Source organism: Polypterus senegalus, chromosome 14 (genome assembly GCF_016835505.1).
Source record: "Polypterus senegalus isolate Bchr_013 chromosome 14, ASM1683550v1, whole genome shotgun sequence".
In the NCBI taxonomy this organism is placed as follows: domain Eukaryota; kingdom Metazoa; phylum Chordata; class Cladistia; order Polypteriformes; family Polypteridae; genus Polypterus; species Polypterus senegalus.
The window spans coordinates 137,977,992-137,996,305 of NC_053167.1; the positions used below are offsets into that span (position 1 = coordinate 137,977,992).

The window sequence follows — 18,314 nt, forward strand, 5'->3', positions numbered from 1 at the left end:
ACAACAACAATCTGTCCCTTAAAGTCGGAAAAATGAAAAAGCAGGTCACACGCTTAAGGAATGAGTAGGAAGGCAACACTCGTATTTGCATTGGAACATATGCTCTAGAGTGGTCAGCAGTTTTAAGATCCTTGAAGGCATCATAAATGACTAACTTAACATGGACACAACACATCAGCTACAGTCAAGAAGTGTCAGAAACTAAGTGAAATCTCATTCCATGCTCAACAACTGTTAAGGGTGCACGGTGGAGTAGATTGGAATATTCACGGCCTAGAGCCACGAAGCATTATAAAGGAATCAGCTTTGAACATTACTGCCAGACAACTCCGTTCTGTCCAAGACATACTGTACAGTATAACAGATGCTGCTTTAGAAAGTCATACAATATTACTGCAGACCTCAACCTCCCTATACGGTCACTTTTCAGAAATAATACCACCTGCATTACACTGGATTTGGGAACACTTTTAAGCCTCAGGTCAAAAGGCCACTCAGCAGCTGCTCATACAGACAACTGCTTGAATGGTTCTGGTTTTTATACAGTATATTCATTTATAAAGGTCTAATGTTACACTTAATACAGTACATAGTGCTATAGTCATTGTCTATTGGATTTACAGTAATGTTACTATTGGAAAACGCAAGAATCTCATTTGCAAAGTACAGAAAAACAGGATTCACAAGTTTAGACAATAGGTTCACAGATGTAACCATATTTGTAATGTTTTTCGATTATTAAATTTCATCCCTGTTAAAGCAATCTAAAACACACACTCCTACAAGCTACATCTGTCACTACTTTTTGTTCAGCACAGAAAATATTTTCTAAGAGAAACAATGGCACAAAAATAAAACCATACCCATCTTCTGATGTAATGCCCTGTTGCCCACAACATGCTAGTCACCTACTTGAAAAGAGTAGACACACATAGTAGTAATTTGATTTAGACTCAAACATTTTGAGCAATTTAGCTGTCAAAACCTTCAAAACATTTTATCCATTACACAAAATGCTTCCCCCAAACGTAGAAACTAAAAACGGAAACGAGTCAACTCATAGACAACCACAATGTCAATTTACTCTGAATCTCCCACACTCGTCTCAGCATTTAAATCTAGACCACAGAATCATTACTTTAATCTAGCATACTCCAATTTTGGCTGCTGATTAGACTGTTCATATTGCAACTCTGTTAAGTCATTTGCTCAAAAATGAAAGTATGGTAATCAATATAGCATGTACTGTTAACTGACCCCACTGCATTCTGCTTTTCCTTGTGGTATCCTGCCGTGAAACCTGGAACCACTGCTAAAGCGCTAAACTACTAGCCCTATTCACGATCAGTGACAAGACATTAAGAACCATGGATTGCAACAATTAGTGGATTAAATCTGATTCAGCACATGCATGAACACAGTATAGTTGAATGACTGTGGTTGTTTCTGTTATAACCTACTGTTAACTCAAGTGCATTAAGCTTGAAACATAAAATGTATGATTTATTATGTTTATTTTCTCTGTTATCAACTGGCCACATCTCAGTTACAAAGTTTTGTTGATATTAATCATTGAGATTCATTCTGTTTTATTGTGTATTAAATATAATCTGTGTTTTAATGAAAATGGTGAATGGTTTAACAATTGACTATGAGTGCAAAATAGTTGTAGATATGTAAGTGATGTGGGCCTATAATCAGTTAAACAGTGATATGCCAAAATTAACCACATTTACAAAAAGGAACTCTTTGCCGAGGCTGTTGACACCTTTACACTTTTTATTTTTACCCCTTGTCACATTCACAGATCAAATCTGTTGCATAGCACATGTTTCACAATGAACAGAATAAAAGGCTCTGACAAACAGAATACGACTCTTTCCAAATGCTTATACCATACTGTGGTCAGGACTTGTTTGGAATATGCTATGCAAATTTCCACATACTGCTGTGGTTCAAATGTGAATCCTCAAAAACATTAAGCCTACTTCAGCACCTAAAAAAGAAACATTGTAATATTTAGTACATGGCACCACACTTTCCTTGATAATAGTTTCAAAAATGGACAATTCAATAGGCTGAAGCAACCAGAAGACACTGCAGTCTAAGGTAAAATAAATCTGCTGAGATTGCTAAAGATTTACAAATGAAAATGCCCAAATTTGTAATTTTGGAAACCTACCTGAAGTTCATAAACTGGACATCTGATCATGTAACAGTTTCTCTTTTACAAGAAGGAATATACCATCAATTGTGAAAACATGAAAAACAATTGTAAATGTGACAGAATCTATGGATGAACAATCACTTTATAAAAGCATTGTGTGAATGGGGCTTTGGAACCCTTTAAAGGTGAGCAATAAATAAATTGGATAATTTATATTATGTCTTGCATAGTTTGCACACTGGTGCTATACAGCTTGTTGCAGATCATTTTTTTCTTCTTTAGTTAAACACCACTCACTACATGCACTTGTTCCAAGGCAAACTTAAAAGAAAACAACGTCTGTCTAGCCTTCAGAGACAAAGCAATCTGTACAAAATAATATTCTGTTATGCAAACAAAGAACTATGGCACTGCTCATAACTACTTTCAAGTACACACTACAGAGGAAAGCAAATTGTTAAATCACTCAACTAAAGCTCTCACAACCAAAGTTTACTCAAGAATTCTACTGTGGTAAGGTTACATCATTGTTCAGATATGTTTTTTAAAAATAGGTACTGTCTGAAAATATATAAATACATACACACGGACAAATTTGTTTCTACCCATACAGCTTCATTGAAAAACATGTTTTGGATGCCAATGAAAAGCAATAGTCCCCTGTATACCTGTAAGTTATCAAGCAAAGCAGGTGTGAAAAAAAAAAATCTAAAATTGTGGGGACATATTAGTTGTCACCTCTAGAAAAGTTCGTAAATAATTCAATTTGAGTGATTTTTCCAACTAGCTGTTTTCTTTAATCAGTATCACAAATGTCTCTAATCGTGCAGTCAACTTAAATGGATATAAGTTGTCACTCTGCTTCTTGGTACCATCATGTGTCACACGCTGACCATTGACCAGAGAAAGCCAAGGAGAGAGTTGACTGAGAAGATCAGAAAGAAAATAATAGTCTTCTAACCTTTGCCTTTAACATGTTTGTCTATCTCCAAGCAACATGATGTTCCTGTGACAACATTTGCAAATATTAAGAAGTTTAAGGTCCATGGGACTGTAGTCAACCACTCTGGACATGGCTGCAAGAGGAAAATTGACCCCAGAATGTGCAGAAGGACAGTGAGAATGGTAGACAAAAAGCCAAAGATAACTACCTAAGAGATACAAGCTGAACTCCAAAGTCAAGGTCCATCAGTGTCCGATTGCGCCATTTATCAGTGTCTGATTGCACCATCTATCACTTTTTGAGTGACATTATGCTCAATGGAAGACCACCCAGTAGGACTCAACTGTTGAAAGTAAACCATTAAAAAAAGCTAGACTTGGAACTTGCTAAAATACATACTGACAAGCCACAATGCTTCTGGAGACATATCAGCTCTCTATCCACAGGCGAAAAAAATTAAGCCCTCAAAGAAAAGAACACCATACCTAATGTGAAACGTGTAGAAAGCTCAGCTGTGTTTTGGGGCTGCTTTGCTGTTTCTGCCACAGGGTGCCTTGCGTCTGCGCCGTGAAGAACAAAATCTTAAGAATGTCAAGACATTCTAGATCAAACTGCTCGGTGTCAGAAAACTCTGTCTTAATCGCAGGCCATGGATCCTCCAACAAGATTATGTCCCAAAACACATGGCTAAAAGCACCCAAGAATGGCTAACAACAAAAACTGTAGTAAACTAGCACTTCTGTATTAATGCAAACCCACATATGACATGTTCACTCTCTGCTTTGTGTGGGCAGCAACACACTCACTCTGTTTTCCAAAATCACCCAAGGCAGTCCTATGTACAGATGAGTAATCCTTGCATTCCTGTTTAACTTGGCATGGTATTTGTACAAAATTCTACAATAAAAATGACTGGTCATAATGGACTCCATATATAAATCAAGTGGATATATGAGCTAGCTAGATAGAGAGGAAGATATTTGTCAATGTCCCAAGAAGGAACTTGACTTTTGAAAGTTACAGGACAACTTATATTTTTAATGAAATAAACATGCCCAGGTGTAAAATTTGTTGTTATCATTTAACACACTAAAGTAAACAATTTCAAATTTTGCTTTTTAAAACGCAAGAGACTTCTACAGCTAAGTCAATTTAACTGTAGGGAAGTTTTTAAAAATTACTATGTCGTCTCCTCTTAAATATTGAGAATATACACGTTTAAAATATGTAATTTTCAATATTAATTTTTTGAAGCTTTTTGTGGATTTTCAGAGCTTGTGATTCTAGCTGAGACATGCTGTGTGGCATAGTGGTTAACTTCCTTCACATTAACTCCAGTGTGGCCCAGGTTATGAATTCTATGTACATATGATTACACCCAAGTCAGATGGGGTGGCATGTAATCATCCACTTTACAGCATTAAGCCCAAATAACACCAGGACAGTATTCATTCTGTCACCTACTGAAAAAAATTGAAATATTCATGATTTTGTGCAAAATGCTGTGTTCTGCCACTTTATTGGAACTCCATGGTAACTCATCATAAGTGGGGCCAAAAACACAATGGCCAACAAAAAGCCATAAAGGGAGTTTTAGAACAAACTGAAACATTGCTCAAATCGAGCGATAGAGATGACAATGTGAATAGGTCACTAGACGTTGACACCAAACCGCGGTGATATGCCTGGTAAATTTCAGTTGTGTGAAGATTCAAAGTGGTGCAACAGTAGCTGCATGACAAACAAGGCAAAACGATTGTGATCAAGTATATTAACAAGAAAGATGTTTGTACCCTAAGCACTGCTCACAGTGCAGCAAGTGTCCATGTTCATGTCAGGAAACATCTCTCATGTGCAAGCAACACAAAAAAATATTTTTTTAAATGTGCAAATACACTTCTACTGTCCTGACTAAAACACTGGGCTGTGTGTTTCAAAACATGCCACACAAAGGATATACAGTATCTGCATCGGCATAGCACTGGAAATTAGGCATACCTTTCCTACTGTAATTATGTTGACGTTTTGGTTACTGCACGTTTCTATTACACATAACTTTTTTTTCTCATAGAAAAAAATCCAATGTTTTTGGCTTGTTTTTCCAGTGGTAAACCTAATACTAAGGGGGCCACAGCTTGGGATATCAAACTCTGAGGTTTGTGGTTCAGATCCCACTACTGACACTGTAGCACCAGGAGCAAGTCACTTCCCCTGCCTGTAATTCAACAGGGGGAAAAAAAAAAAAACAACAACAAAAGAAATGTAACCAATTGCATTTCTTAAATATATTGTCACCTTATATAAAGATATCAGTCTAATAATAACAATATCAACAATAATACTGCATTTAGATGAGTTAATGCACTCAACTTTCTTCTTTAATGACAACTTGAACCATGCTTAACTTTCAATGGTCACCCAAAATTGCCAACCATGCCACAGAGCAGGTGGAGTCTTCCTATGTACAAACCGGATTCCAAAAAAGTTGGGACACTAAACAAATCGTGAATAAAAACTGAATGCAATGATGTGGAGGTGCCAACTTCTAATATTTTATTCAGAATAGAACATAAATCATGGAACAAAAGTTTAAACTGAGAAAATGTATCATTTTAAGGGAAAAATATGTTGATTCAGAATTTCATGGTGTCAACAAATCCCAAAAAAGTTGGGACAAGGCCATTTTCACCACTGTGTGGCATCTCCCCTTCTTCTTACAACACTCAACAGACGTCTGGGGACCGAGGAGACCAGTTATTCTTTTCTAATACAGGCCTCTAACTGTTCAATCGTCTTGGGCCTTCTTTGTCGCACCTTCCTCTTTATGATGCGCCAAATGTTCTCTATAGGTGAAAGATCTGGACTGCAGACTGGCCATTTCAGTACTCGGATCCTTCTCCTACGCAGCCATGATGTTGTGATTGATGCAGAATGTGGTCTGGCATTATCCTGTTGAAAAATGCAGGGTCTTCCCTGAAAGAGATGACGTCTGGATGGGAGCATATGTTGTTCTAGAACCTGAATATATTTTTCTGCATTGATGGTGCCTTTCCAGACATGCAAGCTGCCCATGCCACACGCACTCATGCAACCCCATACCATCAGAGATGCAGGCTTCTGAACTGAGCGTTGATAACAACTTGGGTTGTCCTTGTCCTCTTTGGTCCGGATGACATGGCGTCCCAGATTTCCAAAAAGAACTTCGAATCGTGACTCGTCTGACCACAGAACAGTCTTCCATTTTGCCACACTCCATTTTAAATGATCCCTGGCCCAGTGACAACGCCTGAGCTTGTGGATCTTGCTTAGAAATGGCTTCTTCTTTGCACTGTAGAGTTTCAGCTGGCAACGGCGGATGGCACGGTCGATTGTGTTCACTGACAATGGTTTCTGGAAGTATTCCTGAGCCCATTCTGTGATTTCCTTTACAGTAGCATTCCTGTTTGTGGTGCAGTGTCGTTTAAGGGCCGGAGATCACGGGCATCCAGTATGGTTTTACGGCCTTGACCCTTACGCGACAGAGATTGTTCCAGATTCTCTGAATCTTCAGATGATGTTATGCACAGTTGATGATGACAGATGTAAAGTCTTTGCAATTTTTCGCTGGGTAACACCTTTCTGATATTGCTCCACTATCTTTCTGCGCAACATTGTGGGAATTGGTGATCCTCTACCCATCTTGGCTTCTGAGAGACACTGCCACTCTGAGAAGCTCTTTTTATACCCAATCATGTTGCCAATTGACCTAATTAGTGTTAATTGGTCTTCCAGTTCTTCGTTATGCTCAAATTTACTTTTTCCAGCATCTTATTGTTACTTGTCCCAACTTTTTTGGGATTTGTTGACGCCGTGAAATTTTGAATCAACATATTTTTCCTTTAAAATGATACATTTACTCGGATTAAACGTTTGATCTGTCATCTACGTTCTATTACAAATAAAATATTGACATTTGCCATCTCCACATCATTGCATTCAGTTTTTATTCACAATTTGTTTAGTGTCTCAACTTTTTTGGAATCCGGTTTGTAGTCTAACCAGTAGCACACAGTGTTGCTCATTCCCAGATCAAAAAACATAGGCCTTATCTGTGCATAATAGTCGGCAGCAAGCCCATCCTGATCTTAGGCAGCCCGGGTTCACAGCCTATGCCCCACCCTATACAAATGCACTGCCAACAAGTAGTTCCTAAAGTAATGTTGGGAATTTCTGATTAAGGTTGTATTTGGAATAGGCATATATTGTTTAAAAAAAAATCAACTAATCACATTCTGGAATCAAGAACTCCATCTACATCATAAAACTACCAAAAACTAAAATGAACTGTTTTATTCGCTTTTGTATCTTTTCATTAGTACATTATTTTATTATTTTTCATTAATAACAACAAACTGTCTCTACTTAATGTGTTGCTATGTACACATGCCCAAATCAAATGTAAATATATAGTGTATATACATTTACCTTTATATACACGTGAATTATATCTGGTTGTTCTCCTGCCATCTTTATGTTGTCACACACATGCACATGGGAAGCAGCTAAGGGGCTCAGAAGAAGGTAATTCCTGGCCAGACCAGGGGGTGGCAGAGTGTACTAATCCTTTCTCTGATCTCCCTGCAGACCAAATGCGTGAAATTCTGCCTGACTCTCAGGACAGTGTCAGTTCCAGTTCCACCCCAGAAGATGTCACTTCCAGGTTCTGCCCCAGAAGAAGCCACTTCCAGTCCAACAGAAGATTCAAGTCAAATTGGGGAGCATACACTGGTACAGTGCATTGCCGCACCCACTACACAGCGAAACAACTCGGGATCCCGATTTCCAATCCCACAGGCAGACACGCAGTCCAGTCCCACCCTCCAAAAATGACCCTCTATCTGCCACAGCCAGGTGTTAAGTGGGTGGCCCCTTGGCCTGGTCCAGTCACTCAGGTCCTCAACAATGAGGATCTTACGAGCCAGATCATCCTCTGAGAAACGAGCCACATGGCCGCAGTGCTGTAACAGACGCTTCCTCACAATGCAGGTAATGTGCCTCATTCGAGACTCCTTGAGCAACTGCTCATTCGACACAAAGTCAAACCAACGATATCCAAGGATTTTCCGGAGAGACAGTACCAAAGGAGTCCAGTCTTCGTCTCAGGTCACTGGATAGCATCCATGTCTCCCAACCATATAGCAAGACTGGAAGCACCAGGACTCTAAAGACTTCTTCCTTTTGCATAGATATTGGGAGCGCCACAAACCCTTTTCCAGCAACCTCATGTCCCCCCCATGCTCTCCCAATCCATCTACTGACTTCAAAGGAAGTGTCACCAGAGACATGAATGTCACTGCCAAGGTAAATAAAACTCTCAACAAGGTCAACACTCTCTCCGCAAAAAGACACACTGCTGATGGCTGTGCCCAAGAGGTCATTAAAGGCCTGAATCTTGGTTTTTATCCAGGACACTCGCAAGCCCAGACACTCAGACTCCTCAGACTTCTCACTCAGTCTCTCGAGCACCCCGATCACAGCACCCAATGACTCCGCAAAGATCACAGCAAAAGTCAAGATCCGTGAATCTTTCTTCACCAGATGCCCAAAAGCCACTGGACCCCACGACCTTGCCCAACACCCAGTCCATACAAGCATTGAACAGAGTAGGAGCAGAACACTCCGCAAACCCTCAGGATGTCCCACATGGCAGCTCGATCAACTGAGTCGAATGCTTTGTGAAAATCAAAGGCTGCAAAGAAACTCTGCAGATATTTGCATTTGAGCTCCATGAGAACCCTCAGTGCCAGGATGCGGTCGACGGTAGACTTCTTAAGCGTAAAACCAGACTGTTCTGGTCGCTGGTAGGTGAGCAACTGATCACGGATCCTATTGAGGACAACCCTAGCAAGGATATTACCCGGCACCGAGAGCAGTGTTATCCCCCTGTAGTTGCTGCAATCCAGGAGATCACCATTCCCTTTCCAGATAGGGATGACAGGTCCCGTTTTCCAGTCAGTTGGGATGATGCCAGCCTCCCAAATGGAAACAAAGATTGCTTGCAATGTCAGGAGGACAGTCTTACCACCAGCCTGCAGAAGTTCACCCCACATACCACAGATCCCTGCAGCCTTTCCCCCTCTCAGCAGTGCAATCTCAGTGAGATTGGGTGGTTCACAGCTAATTGGAGGATCAGCCTCAGCCTCAAGAACCGTGGACCCAGAGATATCCAACGTCCTAGTCGGAATATCAGCTTTGAATAACTACTCAAAGTTGCCAGCCCAGCGGGTCACAACTGCAGTGTCATCCGTAAGGAATGATCCATCAACCACCCTGCCTGTGACTCTCCGTGGAACAGATTCAGATGTGCGTAATGCGGCGATTCCTCTGTAAGCACGACAAGGGTCGCTAGACAACAGATGGTGTGCCACTTGCTCAAAGATTCCTCTAACAAACGCCTCTTTATCTGCCCTCAGAGCCTTCGCAGCCGTCCTTCTCAGTTCCCGGTACAGACCAGAGTCGCCACTGAGCCGTTCACTGCAACTCCTCTCGATGATATCCAGGGTGCTCTGCGGGATGAAACACCTCCTTCTGCGAACAACGGTAACACCAACACAACCCTCAGCAACCTTCAGGGTCTTGCCACGGAAGGTCTCCCACATCACATTAGGATTGGCAATTGTACCCAAATCGGCAAGTTCCTCAAACAAACTGCATGCAAACTCATTAGAAACAGCCTGGTCTTGGAATCTGGCCAAGTCCAGGCTCATTTTCCTAGTAGGTGCTAACCTACTGGACCAAAGCTGGATCCTAAGAGTAGCAACAACAAGTCTGTGGTCAGAGTTCACGAACTGGGCACTTCGATAGACCCTGCAGTTTTGCAAAAGCCTCCAGCATCTGCCCACAAGGATGTGATCGCTCTCCTTCACCTCACCACCAGTATTGGAGTACCAAGTCCAACGATGCAGTTCAAGGCAATGAAGAGCCCACCTCCTAATGACCTTGCAGCCCAATGACATCATTTCCAGTTTCTGGTCCCAAGATCCCTCCTCTTCCTGCTTTTCAAATATAAATCTGTGACGTTTCCTAACCTGTTCAGTTCTGTTCTTGACTCTTATCTGTAAACACCTTTGCATAAACCTTTTCTGCAATCAGCAGCCAATTCTCAATTATACAGGAGGCTGCCACAGACCTCTTTATTGTGTGAAGGCTTGATTATTACCACAATGTATAAAGCTTTTAATTAGAAAACAATATGAACCTGTTTCTGATAAGACTGAATGTTTGTTTTGCACTTTAGTCTTTACGTTTTGTTTAACAATGCCCAGGTTGCTTTCTATTTAGTTCATTTACATCTATTAGAAACTAATGATAATATTCAAATAACTATAGGTATTGTTTTTAAAAATAATAATACATTATTTATTTGTAGGTGCCTTCCTAAACACTCAAGGACATTGAACAACAGATAAAACAAACATAAAACTAAAATACAAAAATTAAAATCAGACAGAGCAATTGTAATCAAAGAGAAAAAGCAGTCTTAAACAGGGGAGTTTTAAGTTTAATTTTGAAAAGTGAAAATGATTCAATATTTCTAAGCTTAGATGCTGATAGTGGCAAGACGGACGAAGGAGACAGTCAATTGGATGGAGGAAAGAGGATCTAAGGGTACGGGAGGGAATGGCAACATGGAGGAGGTCAGACAGATATGGAGGGGCGAGGTTGTGGAGAGCCTTAAACGTTAACAGGAGAATTTTGAATTCAATGCAAAACTGAACTGAAAGCCAATGAAGCTGCTGCAAAACAGGAGTGATATGGTGAATAGAGGGGGTTCTAGTAATGATGCGGGCAGCTGAATTCTGGAACAGTGGAAGCTTATAAAGAGATCTGTGAGAAAGACCAAAGAAAAGGGAATTGCAATAAACCAGACGAGAGGTGACAAGGCTATGAACAAGGATAGCAGTGGTGTGGGGAGTGAGGGAGGGGCAAATACAATTAATGTTACGCAGGTGGAAATATGCAGACCGGGAGATGTTATTGATAATCTGTGGAAAGCACCTTGAGAGTTGCATGTAAATGTATGATAAGGTGCTACATAAATAAAGTTATTATTAAATCCTGCAAAATATTGCACTGCAGTCAACCAAAAAAAAATATAAAACAAATAATAACAAAAAAAGCAAACTGTATTGCTAATGACCTCAGCCATCCAGGATAGCTGCTTTTATCACTCCTCCATCTGGGAATTACACCAGTAGATTGAGGGACAGTTGCTACCCACAAGTCATAAGGTTGCTGAACAGTCAATCATAAAAATTCAAAGTATATTGTAGCACAACAACGTGTACATAATACTTGCAAATATATAGGCTGTATACAATTGTATACGTTGTATGCCAAGTACTTAATTTTGCACTTTATTTTGTTGTTAACTGTTCTGAGTAGACATGCAAATGTGAATTTCAATATACTATGTACACATGTCAGAAACCTTGATGATTTAACTTATATGCTTAACAGAGCATTTTATTTGCATATTGTGCATTCAACATAAGCCTGCTTCTTTATGTAGCGTACATATTCTGAGTCCTTGTTACAATTGTTTAGTTGTTCTCAAATCTATTTGACTAGACAATAGAACTTGAGGACAGATGAATTTTTGTGTACTGGAAAGAAGGGATGGCAGCTGCAAGTAGAAACACAGATGAAAAAAATATATTCCATTATATGCAATATGATTTTTTAAAATAGGCTCTGATTAAGTTGGTCTTCTATTTTAGTAGCTGATAATTAGTTAAACTTTATCACAGCTGGTTTTCACCATTGTGTAACAGTACAGACTCCATATGGCTATTAGCATAAAGACTATGTTTTATTATGCGGCATATGAGACTATTTATTTTTTTCTTACATTTGACTGGCATATGGGTCTCACCCCAAACGATGCTAAGGATCAAAATGAGTTAAAGAGAGATTTGGAAGGCAATTGGCTGACCCGAGTAAATCCAGAAAATGGCCACTAAACTTATGAGCCCTGACCCAAGGCAACTTATAAGACTAGGATTTGATACATCATTTACAGTTTTTTTGTTTTTTTTTACATTTGGAGCGTCAGCAAGTTGAGACTTTGTACAAAGTCACAAATTGAGAAAGAAGCTTAACCTTAACCAGCATTACGTTTATAGAATACCTTAATCACTAAACTACAGTGCCTGATATGGAACTATTCTGCAGACAGACACCATATATCTGATATTCAAGTCTGTTATCATGAAGTAACAGCACCTTCCTCTTCTATAACTCAGCTAACTGGAAACCTGAAAATTCAATATAGTGACGTGAAGAATTTGGGTTCAGTCCCAACTAGTGAAGAGGCAATAGATAGAGATAATTAGGAACACCCTTTGGAATCATCCGGTTAGGTAGTTAATGCCAGATCTTCCACAAATTCTGCCTTCACTGTAATTGTGTATTTACCTGGAATTAGTTTTATTCTTTTCCAGGATGATTTTACCAGTTATATACAAAAATATCTAACTCATTAACATTTAAACAGTTACACAAGGGCAATCGCATCCACAAATCACTATACATAAATTTCTGCATGTTTGGGCCCCAACATCTACACGAACATCTCTGATCTCATTCTCTCCAATTCCATTACAAATCACCTCACCTGTCTTTAGCCTGTTTCATGATACTTTTAAAAAAAAAACAACCCACCAATAAATTATATTTTTATATGATACTTACCCATATAGTTTGTAGTGATCACCGAGAAAAATGACTCATGTTTTCATGTAGAATAGTGGAAAAAAAGATGAGGATATAATACAAGCCATCGTTGACCATTGCTGTCAAACGGCAAATGATGTGGAAAACGATCTTGCGTTACATCACACAATCCACACCTCGGTTATCCAGTCATATGCTCAAAAACATGCAAAATACACACTTTTTTTGCTAAAATATGGCTTAATAGAAAAATCAGAAAACATCATTAACAGGTGTCTATTTTGCATGTTTTCGATCTTACGATTGGATAACCAAGGTGTAGACTGTGTGATGTAACGCGAGATTTTTTCCACATCATTTGCCGTTTGAAGGCATTGATCAATAATGGCTTGTATAATATCCTCAACTTTTTTTTTTTTTAATCTTCATTCAGCATGAAAACATGACATTAAAAGCTTTTCTCACCTGCTACAACAAACCACATGGGGTAACATTAAAAAATATCACATTTGGATGAAGTATTCCTTTAACTAAGTACATCAAATTATGTTTGAACCCTTGCCATGGTGGATTACAAAATCAATACATCTTCATTTCCTGTGTGGCGCAGTTCACCTACCTAATCTCCCCAAACAAAATATGCATAGGGATGTGGCTAACAGGGGTGGGGTTGCAATCCCTACCCAATGAGGAAGAGGAGGTTTGGAAGATGCACTGCATAGTCCTGAGAAATTTGTAAAAAATCAAGTTGTAGGTTATTTTGGCATTTAATTGACCATGTCACATATCTAAATGCTCACCCCAAGATGACGTCCCAATAAATAATACTATTGGGACTACGACAGAGAATAATGAAAAGATGGGCATCATTTATGAATCTCTGACCAGGAATTTTTAAACTCAACAGTCTACAGCTGATGGGCTAACTAATCTTTTTCATTCCATCCATCGATTCATTTTCCTAACCGGTTTATCAAGGGAAGTGTCAGAGGGAAACTACAGGCCCATCTCAGCAAGCATACAGCACAAGGCAGGAACAAACCCTGGACATCACGCCAGTTATCACAGGGGAAAAAACACACCCACACACCAATTCACCTAATCTACATATCTTTGGACTGTGAGAAGAAATTGGAGCAGCCAGAGGAAACCCACACAACCACACTGAGAACATGCAAACTCCACACAGAGAAGACCTGGGGCATGAACCCCGCTCTCCTTGTTACAAGGCACACCAATGTACCACTGAACCACGCATAACATTTTTAGACATATTTAATCCAAACCAGGGTTACTAGGGCCCAAACCCTAGGCTGGAAGAACTAGATGCAAGGCAGTAAACATTCCTGGACAGGATGCCAGTCCATCTCAATTCACACACTCACATTTATAATTGCCAAATAAGCCAACAAAATATTATTTGGGGAAGGTGGAAGGAAAAAAGAAATAAGTATCTGGACAAGCATCCACGCAAAAAACAATTACACTCCACACAAACACCGCCCCCTTTCTGATTCCACTTATCACTTTTCTCAGCGTTCTGCCTTCTTCGACCACGTCTCACTTAATCATTTCTAACGTATCCCACACCAACCTCACCCTTGAAACTCCGACATGCCGTTTAATGGCAGCATGTCGTCATGTACTGAAATCGGATTTGTGTCGTAACTGGCACTGCGATGCTTGGCGCTATATAAGCGCGACATCAGGCTGACAGGTGCTCCATTCTGCATCATCATCATCACCGTTATTTCCGTTCCCATTCTACGAGTGAGATCGGCTTCCTTCGGCCAACCTCGGCAAATGTCGCCATGTACGCTCACGGGGCCTTTTCCATCCATTTGGCATGTTAATCGACCAGTAATCCGGCTCTGTCCTCGGGTATTACTTTGGCTGAAATTACCTGGACAATGTTGACTCTGGACGCTGGGATCAGTGTAGTTAGAGGGATTCTTTGTTTAATCTTAAATATTAATACCCAGCCCCCACCGTCCGATTCCTAGCACACCATATCCGCGACTCCAACCGCATGGCTTTTCTATCTTGTGCATACACGCGGCGAGGGGAAGTCAGATTTTTAAAATCATACGTGCAAGGGGTTGGAAATCCTCACACTAAACAAAATGAAAAGCATCACCCGATAACAAACCCACGCGAAGGGACGGCTAAAACAAAGAAACGAAATCTTCAAATGGCCCCAATGATCACATTCATTAACTCCACGTACACAAAAGATTTTTTTTTTTTTAAAGACGAAAAATGAACCGAGGCCAAAGCTGGGATTTCGGGACTTACTTCTTAAGCGACAAAAACTGAGGATCCACGTCCTTAACACATGTCAAGCGGATATCACAGGAAGACACTTGACGATCAACAAAAAACAAACAAAAATATCGATGGATGGGCGCCCGGCCGGCAAACCCATTCCTCCAATGTGCGAAGATGTCACCTTGTGGGACCATTCAGGAAAGAAAAAATGACTATGGGGTGAAGATGTAAAGGGCTAGATTATAAATGTCGCAGGGCCACCATTTTGAGTTTAAATGATAAAAACGAACAACTGCGTGAATTAATCGACACTAACATAAGCCGCCGTTCGGTGAGGGTTCTAGCGGCACGCCGTAACGTGTGCGCGTGCCACCTTCCCGCCACGCGCTCCTCTCCTTTGCCCCCCACTTTTCCGTGAAGCGAGGCGACCGACGGCTCGGATTCATCTCACTCACCTTTCCGCTGGCGGTGCCCCCGGCCACTCCGATAAGGAACGGCTGTCGGGGGGCATGCTCCTGGTCGTCCAACCGCCTCTCGCTATCGCCTGCCATGCTGTGTCCCGCGCTCCTCGCCTAGCTTCGCCTCGCCGCCCGAACACTGTCTTCTTGCACTCCGGCTTGAATGCTCGTGCTTGTGTGCGCGCTCCCGTTTCTCCTGTTTCGCCCCCTCCTCCTCACGTAAAGCCGTGAGGAGCCACTGCAGCGACACGTTAACCTACAAAAAAAAAGACAGTGTCGCGTCAGCTAAGGGGGGGTCCCCACTCCCCAGAAGTGCGTAGGTTAAAATCAGGGTGTGATTTACTTACCTTAATAGAAACGGGAAAGTATACAAAAATAACTCGTATCTGTCGTCTTTCAGTTTTAAAATGATATTCCCGAAATCAGAGCCGCAGCGACCCGTTGAAACCACCACGCTTGCCAGCCCCTCCGGCTCAGATGTTGTTCCTCTTCCTCGCCAACAGGAGGGAGTGCAGTGCCACAGCTGATGCGCGGTGGGCTCCTCTTGAGGATGGAGGACGGATTCCAGGAAAAGTGACGGGGTGTTGAGCTTTCACCAATCACAGAAGACATAAATATTTCTATAGTAATCCGTTTCGCTACGTTGCCTTCCTATAGCAATAGTTCCAATTCTCGATGCTCGCCTACAGAGTAGTCAGTAGTTCAGCACTTTCATATATGAAGACCCTTGTGTGGTCCTCTGCTCCTTCTCGACCACTCAGGTCTGGTGATGAATGGCTTCTGGTGATACCCACCCTGGCTTGATATCAAATATCAGTCCAGACTCTTTTCATGTGTATCTGCTAGCCTGTGGAACGTGGTGCCCACCTTCATTTGAACTTCTGTTTCCATCCATGTGTTTAAGAAGTGTTTGTATCTTGTTTGGTAAACCTGACTGCTATTGGCCCTTGGGTGTTGTAACCTAGAAATTGTAACCAACTTGTTATTTTCTTCAGAGCTCTTCACTTGTGATGATCAATTTTTTCACCTTGTGTTCTTGACCAGTCCTCCAGACTAATGTTTATTTAATTATGCTGACCTCTTTTGTAAATTGCCTTGGATAAAACCATCTGCTAGTCGAATACATGTTAAGATACATACATGTAAAGTTGTATATAAAATTATCTGAATTCCATCACCTCTTCTCTATAACTCAGGTTTTTCTCTCCAAAAGTGACAGCCTGGACTTTACCTCCTGTCAGGGCTTCTTATTCAAGTCTTATTACATCATCTGAAACCGCTTCTCCTGATAAGGGTCAACCCAGATTTCCCTGCCCGCACATCACACATTCCAGCTCTTCCTAGAGAATCCCCAAGCCAGCCAAGAGATACCGTGGAGTATTAATATCAGACAGAAACTGTTAAATGGCTGAGTGATGACCTTAAACCCCACCCCAAATTATAATTTATGAAAAATGATGTGTAAAAATATGAATTCTGAAAAATAATGTATAAAATTAAGTTGTAGTAATATTAGATAGAAACTGACAAATGGATGATTGATGACCCTAAACCTCACCCAAAATTATGATTGATGAATTATGAGGTGTGAAATGTGATTTTTGAAAATATGAATTATGAAATATGATGTATGAAATTTAGTCCCATCCCAAAAATATGAATTATGAAATTTACCACCACCCCAAATTATAAATTCTGAAATTTATATCCTCACCCCTAAATTATGACACTTATGCTCCCCACTCTGACATAACGTCATCTTAAAAACACCAGATTCAAAACTAATTGCAGTTCGCATACCAGGAGAAGGTGGGAGCAGAGGATGCCATCATCTATATGCTACACCGATCCCTCTCCCACTTGGACAGAGGCAGTGGTGCTGAATGAATTATGTTTCTGGACTTCTCTAGCGCCTTCAACACCATCCAAACTCTGCTCCTTAGGGACAAGCTGACAGAGATGGGAGTAGATTCAAACCTGGTGGCATGGATCGTGGAATGTCTTACAGACAGACCTCAGTATGTGCGTCTCGGGAACTGCAGGTCTGACATTGTGGTCATTGTACTTTCTCCGGTTCTGTTCATCCTACATGCATCGGACTTCCAATACTACTCAGAGTCCTGCCATGTGCAAAAGTTCGCTGACGACACTGCTATCGTGGGCTACATCAGGAGTGGGCAGGAGGAGGAGTATAGGAACCTAATCAAGGACTTTGTTAAATGGTGTGACTCAAACCACCTACACCTGAACGCCAGCAAAACCAAGGAGCTGGTGGTGGATTTTAGGAAACCCAGGCCCCTCCTGGACCCCATGATCATCAGAGGTGACTGTGCAGAGGGTGCAGACCTGTAAATACCTGGGAGTGCAGCTGGATGATAAATTGGACTGGACTGCCAATACTGATGCTCTGTGCAAGAGAGGACAGAGCCGACTATACTGGCGTCCTTCAACATCTACAATAAGATGCTGCAGATGTTCTATCAGACAGTTGTGGCGAGTGCCCTCTTCTACACAGTTGTGTGCTAGGGAGGCAGCATAAAGAAGAGATATGCCTCACGCCTGGACAAACTGGTGAGGAAGGCAGGCTCTATTGTAGGCACAGAGCTGGATAGTTTGACATCCGTGGCAGAGCGACGGGCGCTGAGCAGGCTCCTGTCAATCATGGAGAATCCACTGCATCCACTGAACAGGATCATCTCCAGACAGAGGAGCAGCTTCAGTGACAGACTGCTGTCACCATCCTGCTCCATTGACAGACTGAGGA

At 41.1% G+C, this 18,314-nt stretch overlaps 1 protein-coding gene across 2 annotated transcripts in view; it reads right to left on the bottom strand.

Annotated features, from left to right (window-relative positions):
- The window catches only part of uck2a (uridine-cytidine kinase 2a), a 102,589-nt gene extending 86,530 nt beyond the window's left edge, over positions 1–16,059 (bottom strand). Inside the window, exons 1-2 of one of the 2 annotated variants that reach the window (XM_039734720.1) lie at positions 15,898–16,059; positions 15,548–15,806 (exon numbers count right to left, since the gene is read on the bottom strand). In XM_039734720.1, the coding sequence (XP_039590654.1) occupies positions 15,548–15,643 (96 nt within the window). In that variant the 5' untranslated portion in view covers positions 15,644–15,806; positions 15,898–16,059. Of the gene's footprint in view, positions 1–15,119; positions 15,209–15,547; positions 15,807–15,897 lie in introns of those variants that run through there. The other variant, XM_039734721.1, reaches the window with a different exon arrangement.
- Between the last annotated feature and the right edge of the window lie 2,255 nt (positions 16,060–18,314).